The sequence below is a fragment of the Helicoverpa zea genome, chromosome 31 (genome assembly GCF_022581195.2).
Source record: "Helicoverpa zea isolate HzStark_Cry1AcR chromosome 31, ilHelZeax1.1, whole genome shotgun sequence".
NCBI lineage: Eukaryota > Metazoa > Arthropoda > Insecta > Lepidoptera > Noctuidae > Helicoverpa > Helicoverpa zea.
Window position 1 is genome coordinate 7,083,066 of NC_061482.1, and position 25,602 is coordinate 7,108,667.

Consider the following 25,602-nt stretch of genomic DNA (forward strand, 5'->3'; position numbering starts at 1 on the left):
AGAACAGTGAGGCAGAACAGTGGACATACACTAATTATGCAATACATACTATTGAGAGAAATTTGACAAGTCAAGTGACATATGAAAATATTTGAAATATAAAAATAAATACTGTAACAGCCAGTACGATTAGATATTAGAACTCCTTCAACATCGAAGTCACTGGCAAACTGGTTTACTGTAAACATGTTATTGAAATTTCCTTGGGTTCATTATTTTGTAACTAAAACTTAATATTTTTTTTAGAAATCTGTTGTTAACGTAAATTTGATAAAAATGTGTAGTTAATTTTGATACAATTTAACGTTTACATATTTTTTGGACACAGTTAGCATACTTATTTTTGCGATTTTATGTCACTACATGAATTTAAATTTTAAGGGCGTTTCCATGTTATTGCTCGTGATGTACCTACTCGAATTAGCCAACTCTGAATAAACAAGAGAAAGTAAGAATTGATGGTGAAATTCTCGAAAAGGGTGATGGTTTGTATGAACTACATATTATGTATAATGTACTAAAAACTACGTATAGGCACAAGCTGTAGATTTGCATCCGTGCAAATTTCAAGGCGGTTGACATAAAATACGTAAATAATCAATTGAAAGTATGGCATGCGGGAAATAGCTGATAAATGCTGCTTTTTTTATTCTTGTAATAGTATTCCAAAATTAACCCAATTTTATGTATGATCGTTGCGAATGCGCTGTGTTTGCATTTGTGTCTACGGCTGGGCGATGCTGACATAAACATACATACCAATTTTATTGTTGATTTGGGTCGAGAGTCATTAGCATAATTACGTCCCATAATTTTGATGCAAATCAACAGCTTGTATAGTACTAAGAACTCATCATCCTCCGAGCCTTTTTCGCAACTATGTTGGGGTCGGCTTCCAGTGTAACCGGATTCAGCTAAGTACCAGTGCTTTTCAAGAAGCGACTGCCTATCTATCTCCTCAACCCAGTTACCCGGGCAAGGCCCTTGGTTAGACTGGTGTCAGACTACCCGCAACGACTGCCAAGGATGTTCAATGACAGCCGGGACCTACAGTTTAACGTGCCATCCGAAACACAGTCATTGGTGTCTTAAGATATACTTAGAAAGTACATACCAACTTAGAAAAGTTGCATTGGTACTTATACCAAAACCTATGAACTTTTCATCGTACTAACAAGTATGATCTGATTATTTATGTCCATCAGAATGAGGAGCCACTTTTTGTATCTTAATGTACTTATTTAGTAGTAAGTTAAAAAGTATTGTAGGCTCGATCTTGGAATTTTTAGTATAATAGTTCAAAAGTTATATGAACACAAAGGTGGCTTCCTCCTTTGGCTTAGGAACTTTCAAGCCTTTCAAAGGCGTCTGCGGTCTGCACATAAGTTAAATATCTTTGGCATTATTCAATTTTTATGTTGCCTAAGCTACTGGATTTATGATTAGACACCCGCGTCCCAAGGGATTTGTGTTCCTAGTGAACAGAAGGGGAGGCACTTGGTTATTAGTATGCCGATGTAGATGTAATTTATACACTGGTATGCAGGGTAAGGTAGTAAAAATAAAAACAGCTGGTAAAGGTCATATCGCTTTAATGCTTAATCGTATTGCCACTTTCTTAAATCACATGGAAGAAACAATAAAAGTACTAAACAAAATACTTTAAAAACTTACAATTAAAGAAATTAAATAATTCCTCATTATCATTTCGAATAACAATAACAAAGCGAATAGCTATGATTTATTAGAATTTGATCGGCGGACCGGTATTGCAAGACGCTTAATAAATTACAATAACAAAACAACATTTTTGATAAAACGGGCTGTGTACACATCTTCATTTGATCTCCTGCCGAAATTTCGGAAAACGCGGTGTTCTGATACGTGTAACATGCTAGAATTTGGTAGTTTTCATGTAAAAAACATTATATTGCATCTAAGACTGCGTATCGTGGTACGGAAACTCACGACGCGCTTTTCTAAAGAAATCATTTTATTCGTAGCGTGCACACGTATCTATGTACATTAAATAATGTTCTCACTAACACATCGCAAATATCAACATCGTTACGTTTATTGGCTGAAATAATCGAGCATCACAATTTTATAGGTATATTTGCAGAAATGAAAACGCTTGTGCGGCGAACAACCAATCTCCGCTCAATAAAGATGTTCGGACATTTGTATTGACGTGACTACAGAGAACAGACAAACCAATCATAACTATAGCCTTAATGTTTTATTAATAATAAATTATGATGTAATCGCTTAATCACAATGTAAATAGACATAAATAGAAATAGGCATTTAGCGTAATTTAGCGAACCGGTTTCGTTCTCATGTGTGATATGTGTTTGCGTATGACAAACGAATAAAATTAAAATAATAAAATTATATTTAAATTAACATGAATTATTGACAAAAACTACATAATTGAACTAAATTTAATGGAGTTAACACTACATCACTAATGGGCTATTCGTGTGAACGGTGCGCACTGTATGTTTCATTCAAGTCTCTGAGACTCTCTTACTTATAGCCTCTATGCAGATGAGAAACTTTAGTATATTTAAGTAAACCATACGTTCTAAACATGAATTATGTAAGCATAATCAACCGAACAGGTTTAAATAATTGACAGATTAATTTTGGCAAATGTGAGCAACTCTTCTAGAGACGAACGCGATGTGTAATATAATAACTGTGCAGAAAACATCATCAATTACATTGACATTGGTTATTGCTTAGTTCTAGTGTCTGGCAATTTTGTGGCGTTACGGTTCGACATATATCTTAAAGTACATAATTATACTTATTAGTGTGTACGTAAACTTAGGATAACATTAATTGGTGGCGCTGTAACTCGCGCCCGTTCGAACAGCCCGCATCAATTGTACACAAGTACACACTAGCAGTGCGGATAGTCCCCGCCGTTGTCAACGCTACGTCTACTGCGCTCAAACAATGCTTCGGGGCGCTTTCTGCAGACGATGTGTAACTAAACCAACACACATCGAAGAAAATGATACAAAGCCGCTAACATTAAAATTATACAACACCAAACTTGACATATTAATACTATGCTAAGCACAAGACTAAATGATTGAGTCAGGCGTTACATATATGCGAAAATCGACAAGAAAATTGCAATTGTGAGATAAACGGTGTCCCGCTTTGTCCAGGATCTGTCCAAACATAATGTTCTCCTTGTCATACTGGCTTTTCATAAGCCGCTAGGTAGTCTTAATATATTAATAAGCAGACTCTTCATAGAAGACCTGATGGGTCGTGTCATGTTGAACAAATCCTAGAGTACATCTCGCTTACAAACAGTACAGCACGGTGCATACAGCACACGTTGGAACACAGCGCTAAGCCAGGGGGTATAGCGATATATCGCAACGTGTGTGTAAGCGTACCTTGTAGCGCATTATCTAGTCGCAAATAACGTTCATTATAGCGTGCAACTAAGTTGTACTATTTAATAATAATTCTATAAAAAGGAGAATTTGTCAGTTTGTACAAGTTAATATTACGTCATGATAATTATAATGTGCTCCTATATAAGTGCAAAAATATGATAGGATATTTATTTCCAGTTTTATTTATTTACTTAGTACGAATAAAATGCGACCTGTCGCTATAGATGGAGTTTTTCAAGGATTCTAGACAGACACAAAAATACACCTATTCTTATAAAATAATATTCAAGAATCTCCTATACGAGTAGTCGGTGTCAGATGTGTGACATGAGCCTTGCATCGCCGTGTCTAGCTAGCTGCTAGCGTGGATGAGAACAGCACACATCGGTACTCCTGCGCGACTAACGATTACGTGATGCCTATGTTTAGATGCGATACGCCTGAGACGCCGACTGGGGTTTGACGCATTTGGTGCACTTCTCAACTTGTACACCATGCTCAAACGGTGCACTTCGCAACTGGTACACTTCTCAAATTGTGAACTTCGCAAAAGGGGCACTTTTAAGTTGAGTGGAGATTTGTTTTTTTTTTTCTAACAATGAAAGTATTTTTCAGAAAATTCCATACGCAAAAAAAATCCCTTAAAAGTGCCCCTTTTGCGAAGTTCACAATTTGAGAAGGGCACCAGTTGCAGAGTGTGCCATTTGAGAAGTGTACCAGTTGCGAAGTGCACCTTTGAGCATGGTGTACAAGTAGAGAAGTGCACCAAATGCGTCAAACCCGCCAATTGCGGTAGCATCAGCTTCATGCTCTGTTGTTGATGTTGCGTGATGTATATATAATTTATCTAATGCTCACTTTAGACCAGTGATGACAGTGCATGGCCAGTTACTGACAATTTCAAACATTCCGTGTTTGTTACAAGTTGGTAATTCACAAATATTTCTCAAATATAAAATAATTAAAAAGCACAATATCACACTGCACACTTCATATTATATTTATGTATACGCATTTTTGTGAAAATATTAACATTTTCCGAGAATATAGAGTCCACACTTATTGATTTTAAGTCTAAACAAGCCGGCTAGTAAGTTGTATGACCGTGTGATGAAAGCAATATATCGTAATATGTTGACTTTCTTTGTACGTAGTTAAATTCAGGTTAAGTAATCAGAGGTACAATTCCTCTGAAATGTGGACTAAGAGTGTACCTCATAATAACATACGAATTTTAAGAGAAGACTCTAAAAGACTACCTAAAATCAATCACGGATTCGCTTAACGTTTATACGTAGAAAAATGTATTATTGTTCACTTCAATTGTGTCTGGAAACCTCAACACATATACGAATATATTATGTTCATACCAAGTTCGATTCACACTTATATCATGTGAGTAAAGTATTGATATCATTTAATGTGCATTTAAGTTATCATCACCAGTGTAGTTATCATTATTACAATCAAAGCTTCGTATAAAATTAAGTATTACTTCATATACATATATTGTACATATACTGTCGTGTGTATAGTCAGATAACTATATTAAAATGGAAGCATCTTTTAGCACTGTATAATTCGTGGAAATTCGTGACAATGTTTTTTATTACATGAGTTTGGTCACAAATACAACTTTAGTGATCATTTCAAAACAAATGTTTCTGTTTCGCAAATTCGACCGGCTAAACTATCGAAAAGAGACTGGTAATCTAGAATCGAATTCCTTAGCTCACAAGTTCTCGGCTTTATTTAAATATAGAATTAGGATATTAGTTAAGATTAGAACCGCTTTGAATCGTAGGGGGTGTTATTATCACCATACGATACATCATTTTTAGGAATACCCGAGTAGACTAACGAACGTCGAATTACTCTAGTAAACATTGCAAGTAACATCATAATATATCAAAATACATTTTTGTAATGGCGCTTAGTTTCAGTGAAGAAAGTAATAGTGTAGACTAAAAAGTTACCAGGAATACCATCCTCTCTCATAAAAAGCTAAATGTCATCATATTTTTTTTTCTTCATAAGAATGATTTGCAAAGTAAATTTAAGATAGTATAACAATAGTTACAGTAATATAATACAATTATCTATGCTGTTACAGGATCTCATTATTTTTATAAAATAAGGTCTTATTACATTCGCTTGATTTTTTTTCTTGCTAAATGTATACCCATATAATAATTTGAATATCAATTTGTTTATAAGATGTATGGTAAAGCTATGGGTAAACATGGCATCTAAGTTCTTAATAATATGGATTTGACGTGTACACATAAATAGAATAGTATAATCAGACATCGCAAAGGCAAATAAATCCTGATTTCAGCAACGTTTTTAAGAAGAGTCTTTCAATCGAAAGAGATTTTTTGTTAAATAAATGTTTGCCTTAACATGAAGTTTTCGTGCAATTTTTATAGAGATTATTTTAAGACATATGATTATTTATGGCTGATAGAAAGCCAGGCAAAAGCAGCCGAGTAAGCAGTGCAGTTGTCCAAAACAAAATACTCATGTGAGTTAGTTCTGCCAGATATGGGGATATATAAATAATGTTACATTATACGTAATGTTGTGCTGTGTTGCGAAACAAAAGGTATCACTTGGAAATAATTTTAAAGATTTATTTTAAAAAGTCATTTGACTTTTAACTTCTGTTTTGCTTGGTGAATGTCTAAAATTAAAACACCGCGTCAAAACCAGCAGCGAACAGCCGATTTGGTGGCTTTATATCTATTGAAGTACACACGTCAAAACTTATGGCCGTGTCCGACAAAGCCTAAATTTTTTTTCAATTTTTAACTATTTGGCAGTGCAAATTTACAGAATTTTTGATTATACAGAACGAAGAGGTTCAAGCCCCGAAAATGTTACAAACCTAGAGGTAAAAAGGTCCTAAAGTCGCATTATTTTTATTATTTTGACACCAACAGTAATGAGGTAAATATATTCATATTTTTAGTAAAATATTTTTCATTATAGTAACATAATTTTGGACGGAATTCTATTGCGAATGAATTGAACGCGGCCTTTAAAATATACTTTTTAGTACACTATTATTTGTATAAATATAAATAGGTAAGCATTTTCTTTCCCTATCGAGTTATCGATACAAAAGAAAGAAAGAGAGGTGAGCATTCCTGATGTTATGAAACATATAACGAGAAGTATGCGTCGATCGAGATATATAATGTATGAAAGTCACGATAATATGATACAGAGTAGAGCTGTAAATTCAAATTCATGTGCTTGGACTTTGAATTTAATGAACGCAGTTATCGATTAGCTCTTTAAATAAAACAGTACATTATTAAAATTATTGATAATGATTGATGGAAAATATAATTACACAACAGTCATTTTGGAAGGCATATTTATGTGACCGTGTACAAAACCTGTCCCCCTGAACAAAAGGTGAATATAAACGAGAAAGCACAATCAAATCAACACATAAACATCTCACTCGTACATAAACAATGCATATAAACACTATACTTTCATAACTTTATAATAAGCACCACTACACAAATATAACACCAAACTACTTCGGGTCGGTTTTAAAAATCCAATATAAGCATTGATTGTTAGCTTTATTTCGACCAATACATGGCGCAAGTTTTACATGAACTTTGAATACACAAATCTGTAATTTGAACTCATACTGCAACAAAAATAACAACAAAATATTTCAAACCACATTAAAAAAATAACGAATAATAATTGTAAATATTAGTGTAATAGATAAATAAGGATTTTTTTAAAATCAAATAAACAAAATTCATAGAACAAGGTAGATTTCTAATTCCTCGATCTGGCTGTATACGCGTGAAGTCACAGTACACGCGGTAAACTCGCCGAGTCGGAAAACCGAGAAAGACAATATAATAAGCATATTGTCGTCAAATATAGCATGATGAGCTTCAAATATAAATGATTTCAGTTTTAAAGTATTCTCTTTCACATTTTTCACAATTATTTGGTTTATTTAATACTATAACTTTAAAAATATCCAATGTTAGCCTAGATCTACGCTCTGTACAATTGTAACACAAAAAATACTTTCAAGTTTAACGATTTAGTGTTCGTAAATAACCAAAATATTATAAATCATAAAAGTTATAGGCAATGTGTATAATACGATTCATTTCATACATTGGCTAGGTATTGTATAAAATGCCCGAAGCGCATCAGGCAATGTGTATAATGAACGACCACGAGAAGGAGGCGAGTTCGCAGATTGTTGTTAACTACCTACAAATAGGTAATAACTAAATTGCAATTTTAATATGAGTCTATTTAAGTTTGTTCAAAGATGTTACCTAAGATTTTATTTCCTTTCAAATTATAATTATGTTACCCACAGTTTATTAAAAGTATCTATAATAAAAGATTATTTTAAATGAAAACTGTCGGTTTTCATAGTATCACGATCAAATTTCCATAATCAAGTGGTAAAAAATTAACAGGTCAACTTTTTGCAGCAAATTTTGGTACGGTCAAGTGCACCTTTACATTTGCCATTCGATTTTGTCCTGATATCGCAGAAGTTAAGAGAGATAGAAATGTCAAAATTTAAAGCTCTACTGCTTAGTGCACTTGACTGTACGTTGTAGGTAAATGTAAATGTTTATCCGAAGGGAATTGCTGTCTACGCAAATAAAACACGTTACGTACAATACCTATGCGTCAACCGGCATTCTATACAATGCGTATTCCATACATTTCCGAGGTAAACTGTAAAATAGTTTGAACATTCAATATCATTTCACGTAATGCCTGGACGACCCCGGCATTCTATACAATATCTAGGAAATGTATAGAATGCCTGCATTATGCACATTGCCTGTAACATATGTATTATCGCGGTCCCATTGCTATTGCCTGTCTCGGGTATCTTGCAGATTGGATTTAAAAAGTCAAGGAGTCAGTAGTCGTTAACACGTTCGCGTGAGCAACGTCTTACAACGTGGTATTGATATAAGTATGAAAAGGCGCAACGTCGTACGATGGCCTCTAGATTGTCATATTTATTTTGACCGACCATGTCAGACCTATGTGGTGGCGACAACGTTTATAGACGTTGGACGTGAAATAACGTTGCGCCACATAAAACAGATTATAAGACTACGTATAACGGCGGGACGTCTTAAGACTTGGTTTAATTTTGTATGGGAAAAAGATGCGCCACAGTACCAACATTTAAAAATGAGACTGCTCACGCGAACGTGTTAATAATGTAGGTATTTGAAAGCCGGGCTAAGAGCAATATATACATTTCAAAACAAAGTTCATTGGCGAGAATATAATATCCACGTTTCTGTGATAAACGACAGCACGAGAGTTAGTTTTCAAGAATTTCCATTTGTCAATAAGTTGGCATCCTACCAATAAGTTAATCGAGCGTCACAGACGATAGTTTTAGTAAGCGGAACAGGTACGCAAAGTTGGTTCATCCTCATACACTCAAGTTCATATCAGCGATTGATGATTACAGATTATATTATGATTGTCATCAGTGAGGACAGCAAACTGCTTTCAGACTAAAATGTCGCAAATACATGCAGAGGTAGGCTCACGACACTTACTGCCTTAAAATTACGCCGTATATACATGTTATATTACGAAATAATCGCACTTTTTTATTGCAATACAGCTATCGAAAAGCTTTGGACAGAACTACCTGTAACCCATTCGATTAGGTATTTAACTAAAGGCAAACAATCTTGATAGGACATTTTACAGAAATACATATTAAACAAATAAACTACAAATAAACTTCAAATAATGGTTCAATTATGTAATTGTTATTAATGTATTTACATTGATTTTTAGCTGCAATTTACTTTAAAATTGAGTTTTTGAATAAAAGGTCATATTAAGATTGTTTTTCCCTAGTTATGAACTTAATCAAATGGAGTATAACAATGACTGGTAAATGATCTTAGTTCTAAAGGAAAGGATAATTTTGGCGACCCTACTGGAGAGAGAAAATATATCCGGCCCATCCCATATTTTCAAAAATACATTTAAATGCTTATAGCTTGATTGCAATAGTAGTTGAACATTTTTAAAATAAACTTCGTGTACAAAAATATGCAATGCTTGCAAAATATTTGTTTTTTCTTAGTAGTCGCCAGCGTGTCATTTGCTCTAGTAGTCGTACTCGCAGTCTCAGGTTTTTATTCTGGTTCCAAATAGTTTTCTGGAAATCTGGACTGAACATGAAAATATTTGATTTTATTTAAGGCGAAATTGATCTTTTTTCAGCAAAAGCCACGTTAATATGTCAGTTTCCATTGCAACCAGGATATTTTTTAGAGGGTGTATGTATTTTTCTCTCCCTGTAAGTGCGTTGGCGCCCGCGCAGCGTACGTAAACACTAGCTAAATAGCGGATAGTAAGATAAGAAGCCAGGTAGTCTAGCGCTTCTATCGACAGCGTAACCAAATATTAACATCTATATTGCTTGTCAAGGCTAGGTAGCGCAGCAGTTTAGACTGAAAGCAGTGTAACTTAGGGTTCGTAGGTTCACTTCTTGGTGGGCGTCCCGCGTTGTGTGAGCCCCTCGAATCGCTTGAAGGTGTAGTTGATGAACACCCAGTCCTTGTATGCCACCTCGCCGTCTTGTGGTATTGGCGCTGATGCTGCAACAATGTACTCAATGTTCATAATGGTTAAGATTAGCTAATGGACATGAAAATCGGAGATGTTCGTGGTTATATGGAAATGGGACTATACAGGAGGCAACATAACAATATTCTGCGTATTTGTTGTTTTAGTTATTAGAGATAGGAATTTGACATACTTGTATGCTTCATCACTCTCTATGTGTTTATGCTGAGAAGAAAAAATGGTGGAACAAACTCTACGGTAACACAATGCCTGTATCATTTTGCTCTAAAATTATAAGAACCAGGAATTAATCTCCAAGTGTACCAAGGAGTATAAATACGTTGTAAATATACAGGACAGATCTCTGAGTACACGAAGGAGTATAAATACGTCGTAACTAGACTCACGTATTTCAAGCTTGACGTCAGGGAAGTCGTCGAAGTTCGAGGTGTCGTCTATAGAGCGCACTTCTACGGAGATGGCGGCGGGACGCTCGCGCACGTGACTCCAGTCCACGCCGCGGAAGAACGACACCGACTTCACGTCCTCTATGCCTCGCTGAGAACCCAACCTGGGAACAAAGCAATTTACTATTGAAATTTCGTAATACTTTCTTTTGCTGTTGCCTAACAGAGTCCATAATTGTATCAAGCCTCTCCATTGTAACATTATGGTATGCAAATAAAGAAATGAATATAAGTTGTGGCGACATTGGGATGGCAAACCAATGGCAATGCCTGTGGTGGCAAGATAGCTTTTTGAAAGCAATAGCAGTCTAGTTGCCTAGGTTTCAAATTAAAAGAACCCGAGATAAACAAGAAAAACAGGAATTTATAAACGCTAAATTTAATCGTGCTTATCTACTAAACATAGCTTTGTTACATTGTTCTATCAGTTCATATCATATCGTCCGGCTCCATCATCAGATCACTTCAACAGTTCAATATTGTTACTAAATACAATATTGTAAGTCATCTCAAGATGTTTGAATTACCTTAGGTTCCATTACATGGTTACATACAGATCGACCTAACTTGCAAAGTTTGTTATAAACATTGGTGACATACCTGCGGTCAGGTTCTGAACAGAAACGAAGTATGGTGTCCCTCGCTTCCTCGCTAATGGGGATCTCTGGCGGGAAGGTTAGCGACTCTCGCCATGACATGACTTTCCTATACGTCTCCTGAGGCGACTCCGAACAGAACGGCGGGTAACCGATCAACATCTCATACCTGGAAAATATAATGTACTTGCTTCAGTAACCTTAAACCTTTACTCACTTTTCAGACTGACAAATATGCGGACTGTTTTTAAACCAGTTAAAGATATGGTAGTCATAATATAAACAGCGTATTGCGGATTTTGAAATATGTATGCTGAATCAAAAAGGCTGTCTATTAAAATGCAGTTTTTATTTAACCAGTCTGGTAATCAGAGATGTTCGCTTAGCGTGATTGAATTAATTTAGTATTACATTATATTTCGACGCAGCACGGCCATATCGATAACAGGCGACATTACACATCCCATGATCTAAAATTATGAAGTAGCAATTGCTCTTTTTACGTACGTTATCGCTTAGCACTGTTGTGGCTTAGTATTTTACGGTTGCACTAAGTTTGAAAACGCATAGCATATCAACGTTTGTCGTTGATGCCTTGTAGAGGCATTTCATTGAAAACAAACATAGGTAACATTAAAAATGTAGTCTAGTTCTCCTCACCACTCATTTCGTAAAATCTATCGTTTTAGGAATAAACCTCCAATGTTTTATGGCCATAATAGTTTTTTAACCGATTTCTCTACAAGGAGGAAGTTTCTAAATTCAGATTAAGCATTGCCTCATTAACATACAGTCCTATCACATTCACCAACAGGTTAATATTAAAAAAAACATTCAGCTAGCAAAACAATGGCTTGGCAGTGATTACAAAAATCGCATTTGATTTCGCTCGGCAATAAGTACGCTCATCACTAAAGTATTCAACAAATAGAGTATTATGTACAATATCGAAACATCGAAGAGCAGAGTAACAAAGAGATGCAAACGCCAAGACGCCATTGTCATCTGTCCGTGATAAACAGTTTTCCTGAACAATATTGTATAAAGTATAGTATAGAGATCCATTTATTGTCACCCATTATTTAAAAGGTATCGCTGAAAACGAGCTCCTTCAGCTCATCATCGAAGTGACTACCGTAATACCAATTCATAGTCGAATGAAAAGATGAATTGATTGTATGAAGAGTGTTATCCTTCAAGATGAATTACTATAATAAATATATAAACATATACGTTGAGATACTAACATGATAACCCCCAGACTCCACCAGTCGGCCTGCGGGCCGTACCCGGTCTGCAGGAATACCTCCGGCGCTATGTAGTCGGGCGTGCCCACGGTCGAGTAGGCCAGCGCCCGTCTATTTCGCTTCCACGACTCCGCGCGCCGTTTCGAGTCCATTGCCGACGAAGACGTCGATACTGCATACGAGAAATTGAAGTGTAGAGCTTAAATAAAAAGGTAATAAAAACTTCAATTAATATCTACGCAGTTCTATCTGCCGATCGTCGACTTCTTCGTCTCTCTGTGCCAAACTGTACAAGTGCTTGAACAAATCTCGTAGACATAGCCAATTGTATGGAAGCTAAGCCAACGTTCCCGAACACCAAATGAAAGCTTATCATTTCTGTCTATTTTCAGCAACAAAAAATCGTGAGTTAAGCAACAGCTCAGGTGCAATGAACACAGCTCTATAGCCGATTAGCAAAGAATTACTGACAATTCGCTCAATTGAATTCATACACGATACATAAGCAGAGAAATGAATGGTTCAACTTACTGAAATCAGAAGGCGTGGCTCTCGATAGGTCCCGGTAGAAGTCTGTGCGGTGGCTCTTCTTGAGGCCAGTGCAGAGGCCAAAGTCGCTGAGCTTGATGTGACCGCGGGCGTCCAGAAGCAAGTTATCCGGCTTTATGTCTCTGGAGGAATTAAAAATACATAAAGTTGACGTTTTTATATCGTCTAAAAAGGTATAGGTTATAGGTTTATATTAAAACGAAATATATACCACAAAATATATTGTTATAACAATACTGTAACTGTATTATGTAGTATGCACAGATACGGCACAATGGCACGCAACCTGCACCTTTCGCATTACTCGACATTTCAATCTAAAGTTTATTACTTTTGTTCGAAAATAGGAAATTTCAGAACAAGTCCTGTACCTTGAACCTTGAACACGCGTGAAAAATTCATTAGCACCCTTAGTCGTGTTAAATCTGGCAAACGCTTCTCGGTCTACCAGAGTTTACATCCGATTAACGTACCTCTCACACGTCAGTAGACTAAATCGATCGATGAACAACATACGTTTCTAATATAATACAATTACACGTGCAAGGGTAAAATATTACCAACAAGCATCAGATAACATTTTTTTCTACTCAGCGAACAGAGCGATACCAATCGGAAGGCGGTATCGGAGACCAAATCAGCAATAGGTAATTTTATAAAATACTTCTGCTAGCGGCTTCGCCCGCTTTGAAAACTGCTGAGAAAACTTTCATTCTACTACAGTTTACAGTTCAGTTAGATTTTGAAACCATCGCACTACTCCTACAACAGACCCAGATTGATCCACTGTTTTTGGCTATAACTACGGTAGACTAAACCGACGAAATAAATCCGAAAGTAAGTGGCTCATTGAATAATGTAACCCTCGCTCCCACAGCACTCGCGAAGCGTAGACCCCTTCGCTTCCAATAAAACTAACATCAAACTATGATCGAGGTGTCCGCGATTTTACTGATACTCTAAAAAAACATTCATTACCAAAAAAGTTTACACCAAAGGCCACTATGACACAAAAGAAAATTGCTCCTTGACTAAAATGGCAGACCTTACAGTATAGCATTGTTTATCAAATATTTTGCACGTGACTAAACATTCTAAAGAAACCGTGGGTATAAAGCAAAGTGAAATGAAATAACAAATGACTTCGTTCAATGAATTGAGACATGAACCTTATTTCAATTAGCTACGAGGTTACATAAATAATACTACTTTATTGCCTGACACGGAAATCAATCTGTTGCGCCTATAAAAAATGTATGAAATACGATCAAATCGAGCCAGTTCGCTTTGCCGAAGCCAATGACTGGGGCGTTTTAAAAATTCACAGGAAATGTCTGGTCGACGGTCAGACACAGCTTATTATCAATACGTAAGCGCTTTCCGTTTAACTGCACGGCATTACAACGAAAGAAATGCTAACAAGACAACTTGACACACTGGAGTAATTTTAATTTAATCACACAATTATCACACAGGTGGCAATCAAATGATATTAAGGGACAATTAATGTAAGAGTAGAAACAAAACCGCTCGCACAATGACTGCCCCTCTGAAATTATCTAGTTCAACGAGCTGTGGACTTTTAGCAAGGACAGGTTATAATAACACCCTTCGTAATAAAATTATTTGTTATACATAAAATAAGTTCCATTTTTGAACTAGACATTGACTTGAAAAATAACTCAATGAACAACCAATGCCTTTGTGCATTATTAACAGCTTCTGACCTTCAAATCGATCGCGAATGTCAAAGTCAAATCAATTATATTCATGAAGACTAAGCAAGATGGACTCATCAATAGACGAAACGATATGAAAACACGACATCGCGACAGACTGACGTATTCCTATACAAAATAGCAACACGCATACGACACGATATTACTACAGTACGATATATTTCGAATATCTTAACCAGAATGTTGCCTCCTATTTTGGCATCAAAACACATAAATTATTGCAGTGCAACGGAAAGACGAGTTTAACTACTTCTATCAGAATACTAATTCCCTTGAAACGGCTTGAAAATACAATGCTAAAAACGGATCCCTTGTAAGTGAGGACACATTATTCTTAATCCAACTTAGCGAAATTCAAGAAAGTTCCGGATGCAACTTGTACTGTATTCTCGACACTAGGAAGTTAGTCCTGAATATTAAAACAACATCGCTAGACATTACAAATTAAGCTACCTATCTACTGGGCATGGCGTATCCAAGGATACTATACTAGTCAGAACTATTTCCAAGGGCATTGTGACTTTTGTCTTCCCCATCAGTCTGGCTTCTGATAGCGAGTGGCCAGCTTATATACCTAACAATTAAATGCAGTATCTACCTTTGCACCACTATTGCTACTATTACATTTACATATATATTACAGTATAATTCCACTTACCTGTGTATGAAGCCAAGTTTGTGTATACTATCGATAGCAAGCGCCGTCTCAGCAACATAGAACTGTGCGCACTCTTCGCTGAGGGTGTCTTTCTTCATCAGCAGCGTCATCATGTCCCCGCCCGGCAAGAACTCCATTATCAAGTACAGGTTCATAGGGTCTTGGAAGCTGTAGTACATCTTAACTACCCATTGGTGGTCGGCTTCTACTAGGATGTCGCGTTCTGCACGCACGTGGGCTACCTGAAGTAAACCAATGTAAAATAGATCGATTAAAGCCTGTTCAATGGTCTATATCACAACCATTTTTAAATTTTACGAGCACATAACACATAATCTAAAAATCCATTTGAATAGACCAGCTATTTCCATGCCGCATATTCTTCATAATTTAAAAGTAGAATTTACGAGGTAAATCAAATGTATTTCTATTTCAAACCGTGTGCTATTTAATAAACCTTGCCGCTTTCAGTAAATGACAAGGAAATTACAGGCTGGCAGCTCTGCACAGCGAGCCCTGTGTTTGATCAAAGAATTCATTTACAGTAGGATGTTATGTTTGTTCCATTACTATTGCATTTATTTATGATATGACAAATGATTTTTTTTGGATAGACTAATAATTAACCTGAACATTAGTATAGTAAGTCACTGTCTTGATCCCCGAAATGTATTGCAGAATCCCGTACTGACATTTCATGAGAAGTAAAACTGTAACTGTGTTCAGGGTAAACATTGGTTAAATATCAAACGACAACCTTTTCAAATATGTGAAACATCACTGATACTGAAGAAATTACGACAATCCGTCAATCACTGCAAACAACCCTTAAGTGGGTCGCGTCACGAAGCCATTATTACGTATTATATATTCAAGAGTTTCATTTCTCGCTACAAACCTGTTCTTTTTCCAACATGTCAGCTTTTCTGAGTATTTTCATAGCGTAAACGTGTCCCGTATCTTTCTTTTGGACCAATCGAACCTCGCCAAAAGCGCCTCGTCCGATAACCTAAAAAGCGATGAAACGTGATTGAATTAAAGTGTATTAACAGCTTCAACCCGACAGTGCAATTGTTAAGTCATTGACTGATACTGTGCAAGACATTTGCACTTCTGGTCAATAGGATCTTCCAATTGGCCAACAATGGTACTAGAGTTACTTGGAATGAACATACCTTGAGCGGTTCAAAGTCCTCAACGCCAAGCCTGGACCGCTTGAGTCTGAGGAACTCTGTCTCCTTTTGGGCATGTTGTTGTCTTTTCTCTTTCTTTTGGCTCTCTGTAAGACTGTCATCTTTCAAAGACTCTTCGAGTTTCTCGAGCCTGGAGACAAAATATAAAATAAGAAAGAACATCCAGAGAGGAAACTTAAAACTTTATTTTTTTACTAGTCGTTTCCATACCTCTGTTTCCTCTCCAAATGTTGTGTGATGAGGTTCGTGTAGAAATTCTCTAATGTGACCTTGGCTTTGGTCGCTTTGTCTAGCGTTGACCCGCTAAACCGAATGTCTGTGCCTGTCATCTCCAGCACCCCTGAGGACAACCATATTACTTTCAAAGCATTCTCAAAGAAAATAAATATAAGTGACCTATAAAGACTTCTGCTAGCTGTGGACCTACTTTAGAAGATTGATTCCTTAAATGCGCAGTATAGTTTTGAAGAGTCTTCTTCGTTAGGTACAATTACGGCACTCCTTATGAACTTTCCCTTGGCGCGAGTGACATAGATAACGCACTTGCATCACTCATATCTATTGGCAGCTCGTAGCGCAATCAATCATTTAGTACCCTTGAGAGGAAATGCCTGTTTATGTCGAGGACCTAGTGGAAGCGTGCCGCAACACACCGCACCTCTCCTACTCTTTATAGAATATATTAACCTAATTACATTCCGAATTTGTTAACGGTTCTATTTGCCAGTATCTATAGTCAATTTTATTCAAACAACCCAAACAAACAATAACGTTATATTCAAATGATATTTTGATCTGCCAATTTTTCGGTCAACAGCGGATGTCTTTAGTCCGATCACCGGACGCAATAAAATCTTGAGCAACATTAAACGAAATTGATATATTTCATAACAAACATTTCTTCGAAAACATTGCATTGGAGCGAGAATATATGAGTGCAAACAATACAGCAAACAAACCGATCATTACTGTTTAATTAGAACAATAACAGAATGCGAACCGATGAATAATCACGGTCATCGTAAACAAACTGGTGCAGGGAGAATGGCGTTTACCAATCAATGGTCGGCAGTGCACAATACAGGGTGTCGCGACTCGACACAATCAGCCCTTTCATGTCCACTCGGCTTTATCTGCGTGCAGTGTATTTACTATTGTCGGGTACCTTATCTGTTCGTCAATTATGGCGCTAAAAGAAACTTCTACAATTGATATTATAATTTTATATGATATCAAACAAAAATGTTTGACAACTGTTTTCAATAAACTATTTTTTAATAATATTTACAAAATATTTACATTAATTTTATAAATTAAAAATAAACTTATATATACAACTTAAAACTAATACATTGCATCAAAAAATAAACTAATTCATTACCTATTGAAAAATAGTAGGTCACGCATTCAGTATTACAATCTTATCTATTGGTGTTTTTTGTTTGTTTACATAAAGTTAAATAACAAAACATCACAAATCTATAATATAATAGGCTAAGCGTAATCAGCTTATGACGTCATCAGAGGCACACGTCATACATCACGTTACATCAACCTTGACATAAGCCGGTGAAGTCTCCTTGCTAATGACTTCAGCACATATTCACCATCAAAGATAACTGATATTTACTCAAAATATCACAAAGCAAGAGCCCTATGAAGTGAAGCCATATACCTAAACAAAACACGGTCGATATTTCCAGGAATCTTTCAGCGATTCCAGACTATAATACCCGCGGTTTCATTTAAACACATTTATAGGGAAACTTGGTAAGCTTATTGTTTTGGTGTGACTCATACGGAAATGGAACTTGTTTCCAACAATGAATGACTAGTTAGGTGAGCTACGGGCAGTTTATTTGTGTTACTACAAAGCATGTGCTGTTCGGGATAAATGAAGACGCACAGCCATATTGCATGCAAACCATAACACGAATATGATTGACGTCACATATCCGTTAAGATAAGTTTCAATCGAGTATAATTATATGATAAATTGGTATCCATGTAACATATTCAAATGATTTGTCATTTCAATTCAAGGTTTTATATTTTTCGGTAAAATAGTGTTAGTTCAGTCGTTCAATTCTAAACATACACAACATGTGCCTCGTGAGATATTGTTATTTATATTGTGTGATTTTATGAGAGATCCCTTGAAGCTATGTCAAAATATATATTTTTTTTACGATTGTAAAGTCTGCTGTCTTCGGTTGATGGCCTGAACGACTAACTTTGGATGACAATTACCGATCTATCCGTAGTTTTCCGATAAGAGATCGAATCCAACTGCAAATTGCAGTTTGAATGCAGTTGGCACAACTGCAATAGAACTGCAAATCAAACGTGCAGTTGGATTGCAGTTGAATTGCAGTCCGTCTGTCTAGAGCCTAAACCTTATTTGTGTTTTACATACACTTTCTGTTTAAAGACAGTAATTAATTACCTAAATACACTGCATAAATAATATTGCCCATGTATTACTATGAACGGGGAACATGGTGCAGAGATGTGACAAGAGTGATTTCATTTTTATGTTGACCCCTCTTGAGCAGTGTTTAAGGGCCGCCGCCCACCGGTCTAGACGGTCCAACGAGATGATTCTGTCGCCTGTCCTGCTGCCCACACGACTGCAATGCGTGCGAGTTCACTTTAATTGATTATCGCTGAACAATCACTACCTGCCTATTTAGAATATATTCCAAATTATAGGTAAGACTATGTTAGACGAGTTTGTTGAGGAATGTTAGGCAGACGAGGCAATAGGATCTGTTTGTGACAACCCTGAAATTGTATTAAAACAGTGTTTGTTTTGTGTCTTCTTTTAAAAAAAGGTTAACTATTTAAATAACCATCAAATATGATTGTGCTTTTTCATGGTGTCTGGTTTTCTGATCAGTCGTAAGTAACATTACGTCTCGTCTAAAATTGTGGACCACGTAATCGCCAGAAATAAAAAACTATTAAAATAAGACTTCTTTGTAGGGTAATATAAGTACCTAATACCCATGTTTGTTATGTCCCCAGGTGCCTACGAAACACCTAGAGTAGCGTACTCGACCGTACAACACTTCAGATATAAATAGTTCGTAAAAGCGAACACACATTTTTCTCTACTTGACCTATTTAATACGGTCACTAACAAAGTTGATTTATTTTAAGGCAACCAACCGATACTTTTATTGAGAACTATAAAATATCCCATCACTTTGAATAAGAATTCGAAGGAAAAGTACAGTTGTACGCAATGAAAACCAGAACCAATTCACTCAATATTCGCTACGGTCAATAACACTGGGAATCCAGTCCAATGATTACCCAAATAATATTATGAAGTGACAATTTTGGAGTATAAGCCAAACCACAAGTCATTCCACGCATTGAATTCTCAACCTTCTTCCATAATACTTAAAATGTCTAAAATTGGTTGCAGCTTCGCAAGTTTCCAATGAAATCGTCAAAAATTATGTTCGACCATTGCGTGTCAAACAGGGATTTCATAATCGAAGACCATCGATCGTACGATCTTGCAGCATTGCGTCATCGTCAGATATGACACTATATCGAAGGTGTACTGAGTAGTACGTAATATTCGTTTATAGATTCATAGTGAATCGGGTCGGCGTAAATTACCTTATTACCATAGACTAGTACCGTTATGCTGCACCATTATAATGTCGTGACAAGACAAAAAACTAGAATACGTAATCTCCATAAACCATTTGGTTTGTATAATCGTTTAATATTTAATGCGACTCCTAATATGAGAGTTGGCAACGCTTAAAAAATTCTGAGCACTAGTTCACTGCTGTGATGAGTATTTAAGATTATTTTTAGCATAGTTACGATTTGTAATAATTCGCTATTGCAAACGCATCTATTTAGAGAAACGCTTGAAACTCCGAAAAAAACTAAAATAATAAGTCTGTTCTTTTTACCTGACTCCCATGAAGGGTTGTTTTTCACAATTTCAACAGAATTTACAAGTTGAAAATTATCTCGTAAAGACAATATGAATTAAACTGACCATGCCACCAAATATATGTAAGTAATAAATACATATTATTTCATTTCAGTTTAATACCTTTTGACCTGAAACCCATGTCAAGCACATTGATGATTCAGAATTATATATAATGCGAATACTAAAAACCTGGAAGAAACTAACTTATAACAATACCTATAAATGGCTTCGACCTATCAATTAAAAATGTTCTTTTCCTCTATTTAATTTACCTTAGTGGCAGCAGTTTGGGTAGTAAGTATAACAAACAGACAGAGCTTAGAAAAATCGTTCGTTGATTCGTTGATAGTCCACGCGGGTTGATTGTTCGCTTTTTAACAAACAATAATATTGAGGTGAGTAGGCATAATACATATGTCACTGGAAAATAACAAGACTCGTAAGTTGATCAATTTTCTAGGTAGTTGATCAACTCTCGGAAAATAATAAACGACATTTAAAATGTACTATTTAACGTATGTATTTTAGTAAGTTGATTAATTTACGGCGTCTTGCCCTTAAATCATAAAACATACTCTTGCCCTGTGCCATCGTGCGTCCCTGTAATCGAGCCTTGCTGCCTGCGTCAGCCGCGGACCGTGGGAGTGTCACATAGGAATTTGCTGAACTCTCAAGTGCAATGTTTATTGGGAATTACTTGCAAGCTCGCCTAAAATGATGGCTCAGGATAACAGTTCTTGATGATTAGTGGGAACAGGTTAAGACATATCTGGCAATGAGTTCGTGGAAAGAGAACTCTTAAATTCACATTTTTCTTTTACCTGTTACTTGCTTTAAAAAAATACCGAATAAGCAATTAATAGAAGTGCGATTTTTTTCATAAATTGATTAATGTTAAGGCAAACTTAAAATATGTTTATAGGCTGGAGAGTGTAAAAACGAACGATACATGGGTTTTGAAGGGTCGTATTACAACTTACATATTCAACATCATCTTTAGAGTGTTCGCGGATAGACAGGATGGGCTAACACTGGAGAGGTTCATCAAGTTACAATTTTCTGAATCAGCCTGATGAACTTTCCAGCGATATTGACTTTTGTTTTGATTTTTGTTCCTGTTATTTTACAGTTTGCGAGTAACCAACACAGGCCTTGGCATCTGATAATAAAATATTTTATTTTCTTATAATTTTTATTACTTTCATTCATCTTGGATTATTATTTCATATATCCAGTAATTATTAAAAATCCAGAACCAAATATATATTATGAGAGGTCATGTGGAGAGTCTCACTTAAATCAGATGTTTGCATCCACAGCAGAATAAACAGAACTGAATTTGTCTCAACCAGAGGGAAATTTAATAATATCAGTCATTAAACTACCTGTACTAAAATATTTATATATACCTACTTATAAATTTTTTCAGCCTTTGAATTATTATTATCAGCTTCGTCATCTTGCAATATTGTACCAAAACAATTGCTAGCTAACAAGGTTTTAACATATTGATTCGAAATGGACACGAACAGGCGAAATGACCCTACTTATAAATTTTTTCAGACTTTGAATTATTATTATCAGCTTCCTCATCTTGTAATATTATAGACTATTGCCAGCTAACTCTACCATATTTAGTATCTCTCACGTGACTAGTTCTTAACTTAGAGACCCGTAATTGATGGTGGTCTGGCAGTGACCGTCTTATATTGTTCAATAAATCTATACTAATATTATAAAGAGGAAAACTTTGTTTGTTTGTTTGGTTGTAATGGATAAACTCAAAAACTACTGGGCCAATTTTAAATATTCTTTCATCATTAGAAAGCTATATTATCTGCGAGTAACATAGGCTTTATTTTATCCCGGTGCGGGCAGTAGCTCACACGGGACGCGGGTGAAACCGTGGGAAAACTGCTAGTAGTATAATAAACTTATAATAATATTTACCCGGAGGCTGGGGTGCTGGGGCCGGTGTATCTGGGGCCACCGTAGTGCCCGGTGTGCTTTTCCCCCAAGACACGGCTCACTCTGCATAAACAAAAACAATATAATTATGAATTCAATTTTCTTTTAAAATAAATAAGCACTGATGAAAAGAACTTGATGCTGTGATTCATAACTAAAATGTATAAGCTAGTGGTAGACAAATAGTAATTGTAATAATGAAGACAGCTACTAACTCTGATAGGCAAAAAAAAACTAGCATTAGTCAATAAAAAAGGTCATTTCATTTACAGAAAACATTGGTTTGACACACTTCCTGAAATAACTGTGTGAAATTCCATTTAGTAGCCTCAGAGTTGATGTATAAGAAATTCATATTACCATTAACATATTTAGGTATACAACAATTTTCAGTTGTACACACTTAATCTGTTAATTTGGCATATGTTTTACTTATTTGTCATTAAATACTATTTGCTATCAATGATACTGGCTTATCAAGTAGATAAGCTGATTAAAAAACCATAAAAGAGGTAACACTGGAAAATTGCAAGTGAATTACTCGAAATGGTTATTTGTTAGTAGCAGTACTGGGAAGTTTATTGCACATTACAAAATAAATCAATAACTGTTCAACAAACTGAAATGTTATGCCATAAAAGAAAACGTTTAATGTTTAATTTGGTTTTTATGGCAAATATAATATTGCTTCTATTGTTTGTGTAGTTGTAAACATTTTGTGACTGATTTAATAGCATTTTTCTTTACTGTTGCTAGTAACAGGACGGTTAATGAATTAACTTGACATACAAAAATATTTCAGCAAAAATAGCAAATTACAGCCTGGCAAGCTTTTTAAGGACACTCTCAGTGACTATCTAGAATACCTTGGTATTGCCAGTTGACAATTAAATTGTTTTGCTCTCTGATACTTATGTACTGATGACAGTAAAAATGAAGAGTTATGCCACTAATTCAGTGGTGGGTCATCAATGTGTGCAATCACAATTGCATGTATATCATTATTTCTGCAATATGAAATGTTGTAATGCTAAATGTTTTGTTTCTTGACAATAATTTCATATTCACTATTTGATGTATTACATGGATAGCATCAGTTTTGTTTTTGTAATTTGCTTGACAGTTTGCTTCAATTTGTTACTCAAGAAAAAACTTTAATTAGAGGTTATATTCAAGGACCTGTTTTTTAATAGAGAGATGATACTGTTAATTCTATTTGCATTCTTTTACTAATCACATTGTGACATACTGTGAAAACCTGATTTATTTTATGTTTGTTTTCTGTATGGGATTGCACCACAGTCATTATTATCACAGTAAATGAATTGAACTCAAAAGCAACTTTACAAGAAAGAGTAAAGAAAGGGAAAAGGCGTTATTAGGTGTCAAGTCTCAAACATACAGTTATTTTGTTAGCAGCAGCAAAGGAAAACATCGCAGCTGTGCACAGCAGTTCACGATTAGTAATTTTTGTGTGACAACCTTATCACTGATGGATGGCACCCATCAGTTGTCACAAATCATCACACGGCATATAAATAACGGAGGTTGATTGATGTCTTTGGAGACTGGGATAATTATCGGAGCGCGGAGATGTTGAGGTTTTGCGTCACAAAGAAGCTCAGATGTAGGAGGCTGGCTCCCTCTCGCAGAACCCGCTATGTACTCCACTCACCTTAGGTTGGACTGTGACCCAAAAATTGTTGCTCGATCGCCAGTCACCCGACGGCACTAATAAATAAACAGCATAAAAACAATTCTTCTCGACGAGATGACTAAAATCGATAATTTTGAAATGAAAATAAATTATTTGCACCGTATCTTGGAATGCTCGTTAATTTTTAGTTGTTGTCCCACGAATAGCGGTGAACACTCGCGAACAGATAATACCTTTGTTATGTGAATTACGAAAGCGAAATAACGGGATTTTTCACGAGAGACTCGACAGAAATTGCACAAAGAAAGATGTCAGTCAGGCTGTGCACAGATGATAAATCGAATTTATGGAAAGGTGCTGTGTTGCCAGTGTTGAATTTTGGAAAACCTTTTATTTACCGAAAATTACCGAAAAAACGAAAAAACGGATCTATTCGTAAAATCTGAGTTAGCTGCTTACTCAATGAGTTTGTATAAGCCTGTATTTATATGATTGAAACCAAATTCTTCACTGTCCAATGCCAACTCAGATATAAATCTAAAATTGCCGATAATGACGATATAAACATTTTCTTTTTATTCAGATAAAACAATCCATTATTGTTAACATAAACAGCTTATAATCTAGTGTTAGTACATACACACATACATTTAGGCAACACATTAATTAAAAATTTTATATAATCATGTCATGACAAATACACAAAATACAATTAATTAAAACGACCCACACAACTCAACACTACTTCTGGGCACGGTTTGTAGACAACACTTGCGTCTTTGTCCAGTGTTTATAAATAGTGCGCCTTGAACAAATAAGTTAAAGGCCTAAAACTTTTCCTGAAAACTACAATAAGCTGTAAATAGTATAAAACTGTCTGCTGAGTACCTACTCACTAAACAGATATTAGAAAATGTCTTAGGCAACGCCAAGACCCACAATAATATTGTGCAATATTTTGGAGATTGTGCAATGAGTTACAGCCAATGGTTACAGCCAATATTTTAATGAGGGATTTTCTTTTCATTCTTTTGCTAGCTGATGCCTAGATGGCGCTGAAATTGGTTCGTTACTGGAAGGAACAGAGCACACTTCAAATCCAATGAAGTTTTGCTACTGACTTGATGATGGAGACGAAAGGGAATCGAGGGAACTCCTAAGCTATGTGTGGCAACCTCCTACCTCATGTTTGGGCTTATTTGATACGTATTGACGAGAACTTTACACCGGCAGGTATGGGTTATAATTGCCATTTCGGACTTGCTAATGAAGGCAAAGTAATTCTTAGGGAACTGCTCAGCAGTTCGTAGCTGCTACCTCGTGTTTGGTGTTGTATGTTAGCCTAGATAAGATCTTTACACCATCGTCATTGATTTTAGACTTGACACTGAAAAATCCAAAGGCCAAATAATGTCGGGACACCTTTTCACACACGTTCGGCTCTAGTAGGTTCCTACCTGTATTGAGGAGTTTTGATAGGTAGTCAGACTACTGGTTAGGTACAATAAAAAAGGACTCCAC

At 35.8% G+C, this 25,602-nt stretch overlaps 1 protein-coding gene across 3 annotated transcripts; it reads right to left on the reverse strand.

The window, feature by feature from the left end:
* Positions 1-1,575: 1,575 nt before the first annotated feature.
* Positions 1,576-24,396, reverse strand: LOC124644761 (serine/threonine-protein kinase tricornered). Of its 3 annotated transcripts, none has more exons than XM_047184290.1 (11): positions 24,100-24,396; positions 22,407-22,487; positions 16,703-16,832; positions 16,475-16,622; positions 16,198-16,308; positions 15,300-15,541; positions 12,885-13,024; positions 12,354-12,525; positions 11,111-11,275; positions 10,451-10,614; positions 1,576-10,075 (listed from the first exon to the last, which is right to left on the reverse strand). In XM_047184290.1, exons 3-11 carry the CDS (start codon positions 16,819-16,821, stop codon positions 9,960-9,962), a joined length of 1,377 nt encoding a protein of 458 aa, XP_047040246.1. In that variant the 5' UTR covers positions 16,822-16,832; positions 22,407-22,487; positions 24,100-24,396; the 3' UTR covers positions 1,576-9,959. The 3 variants fall into 3 exon arrangements, with proteins under 3 accessions (XP_047040246.1, XP_047040245.1, XP_047040243.1); XM_047184289.1 differs by having other exon boundaries at positions 1,576-10,069; positions 12,354-12,552; XM_047184287.1 differs by having other exon boundaries at positions 12,354-12,552.
* Positions 24,397-25,602: the final 1,206 nt, after the last annotated feature.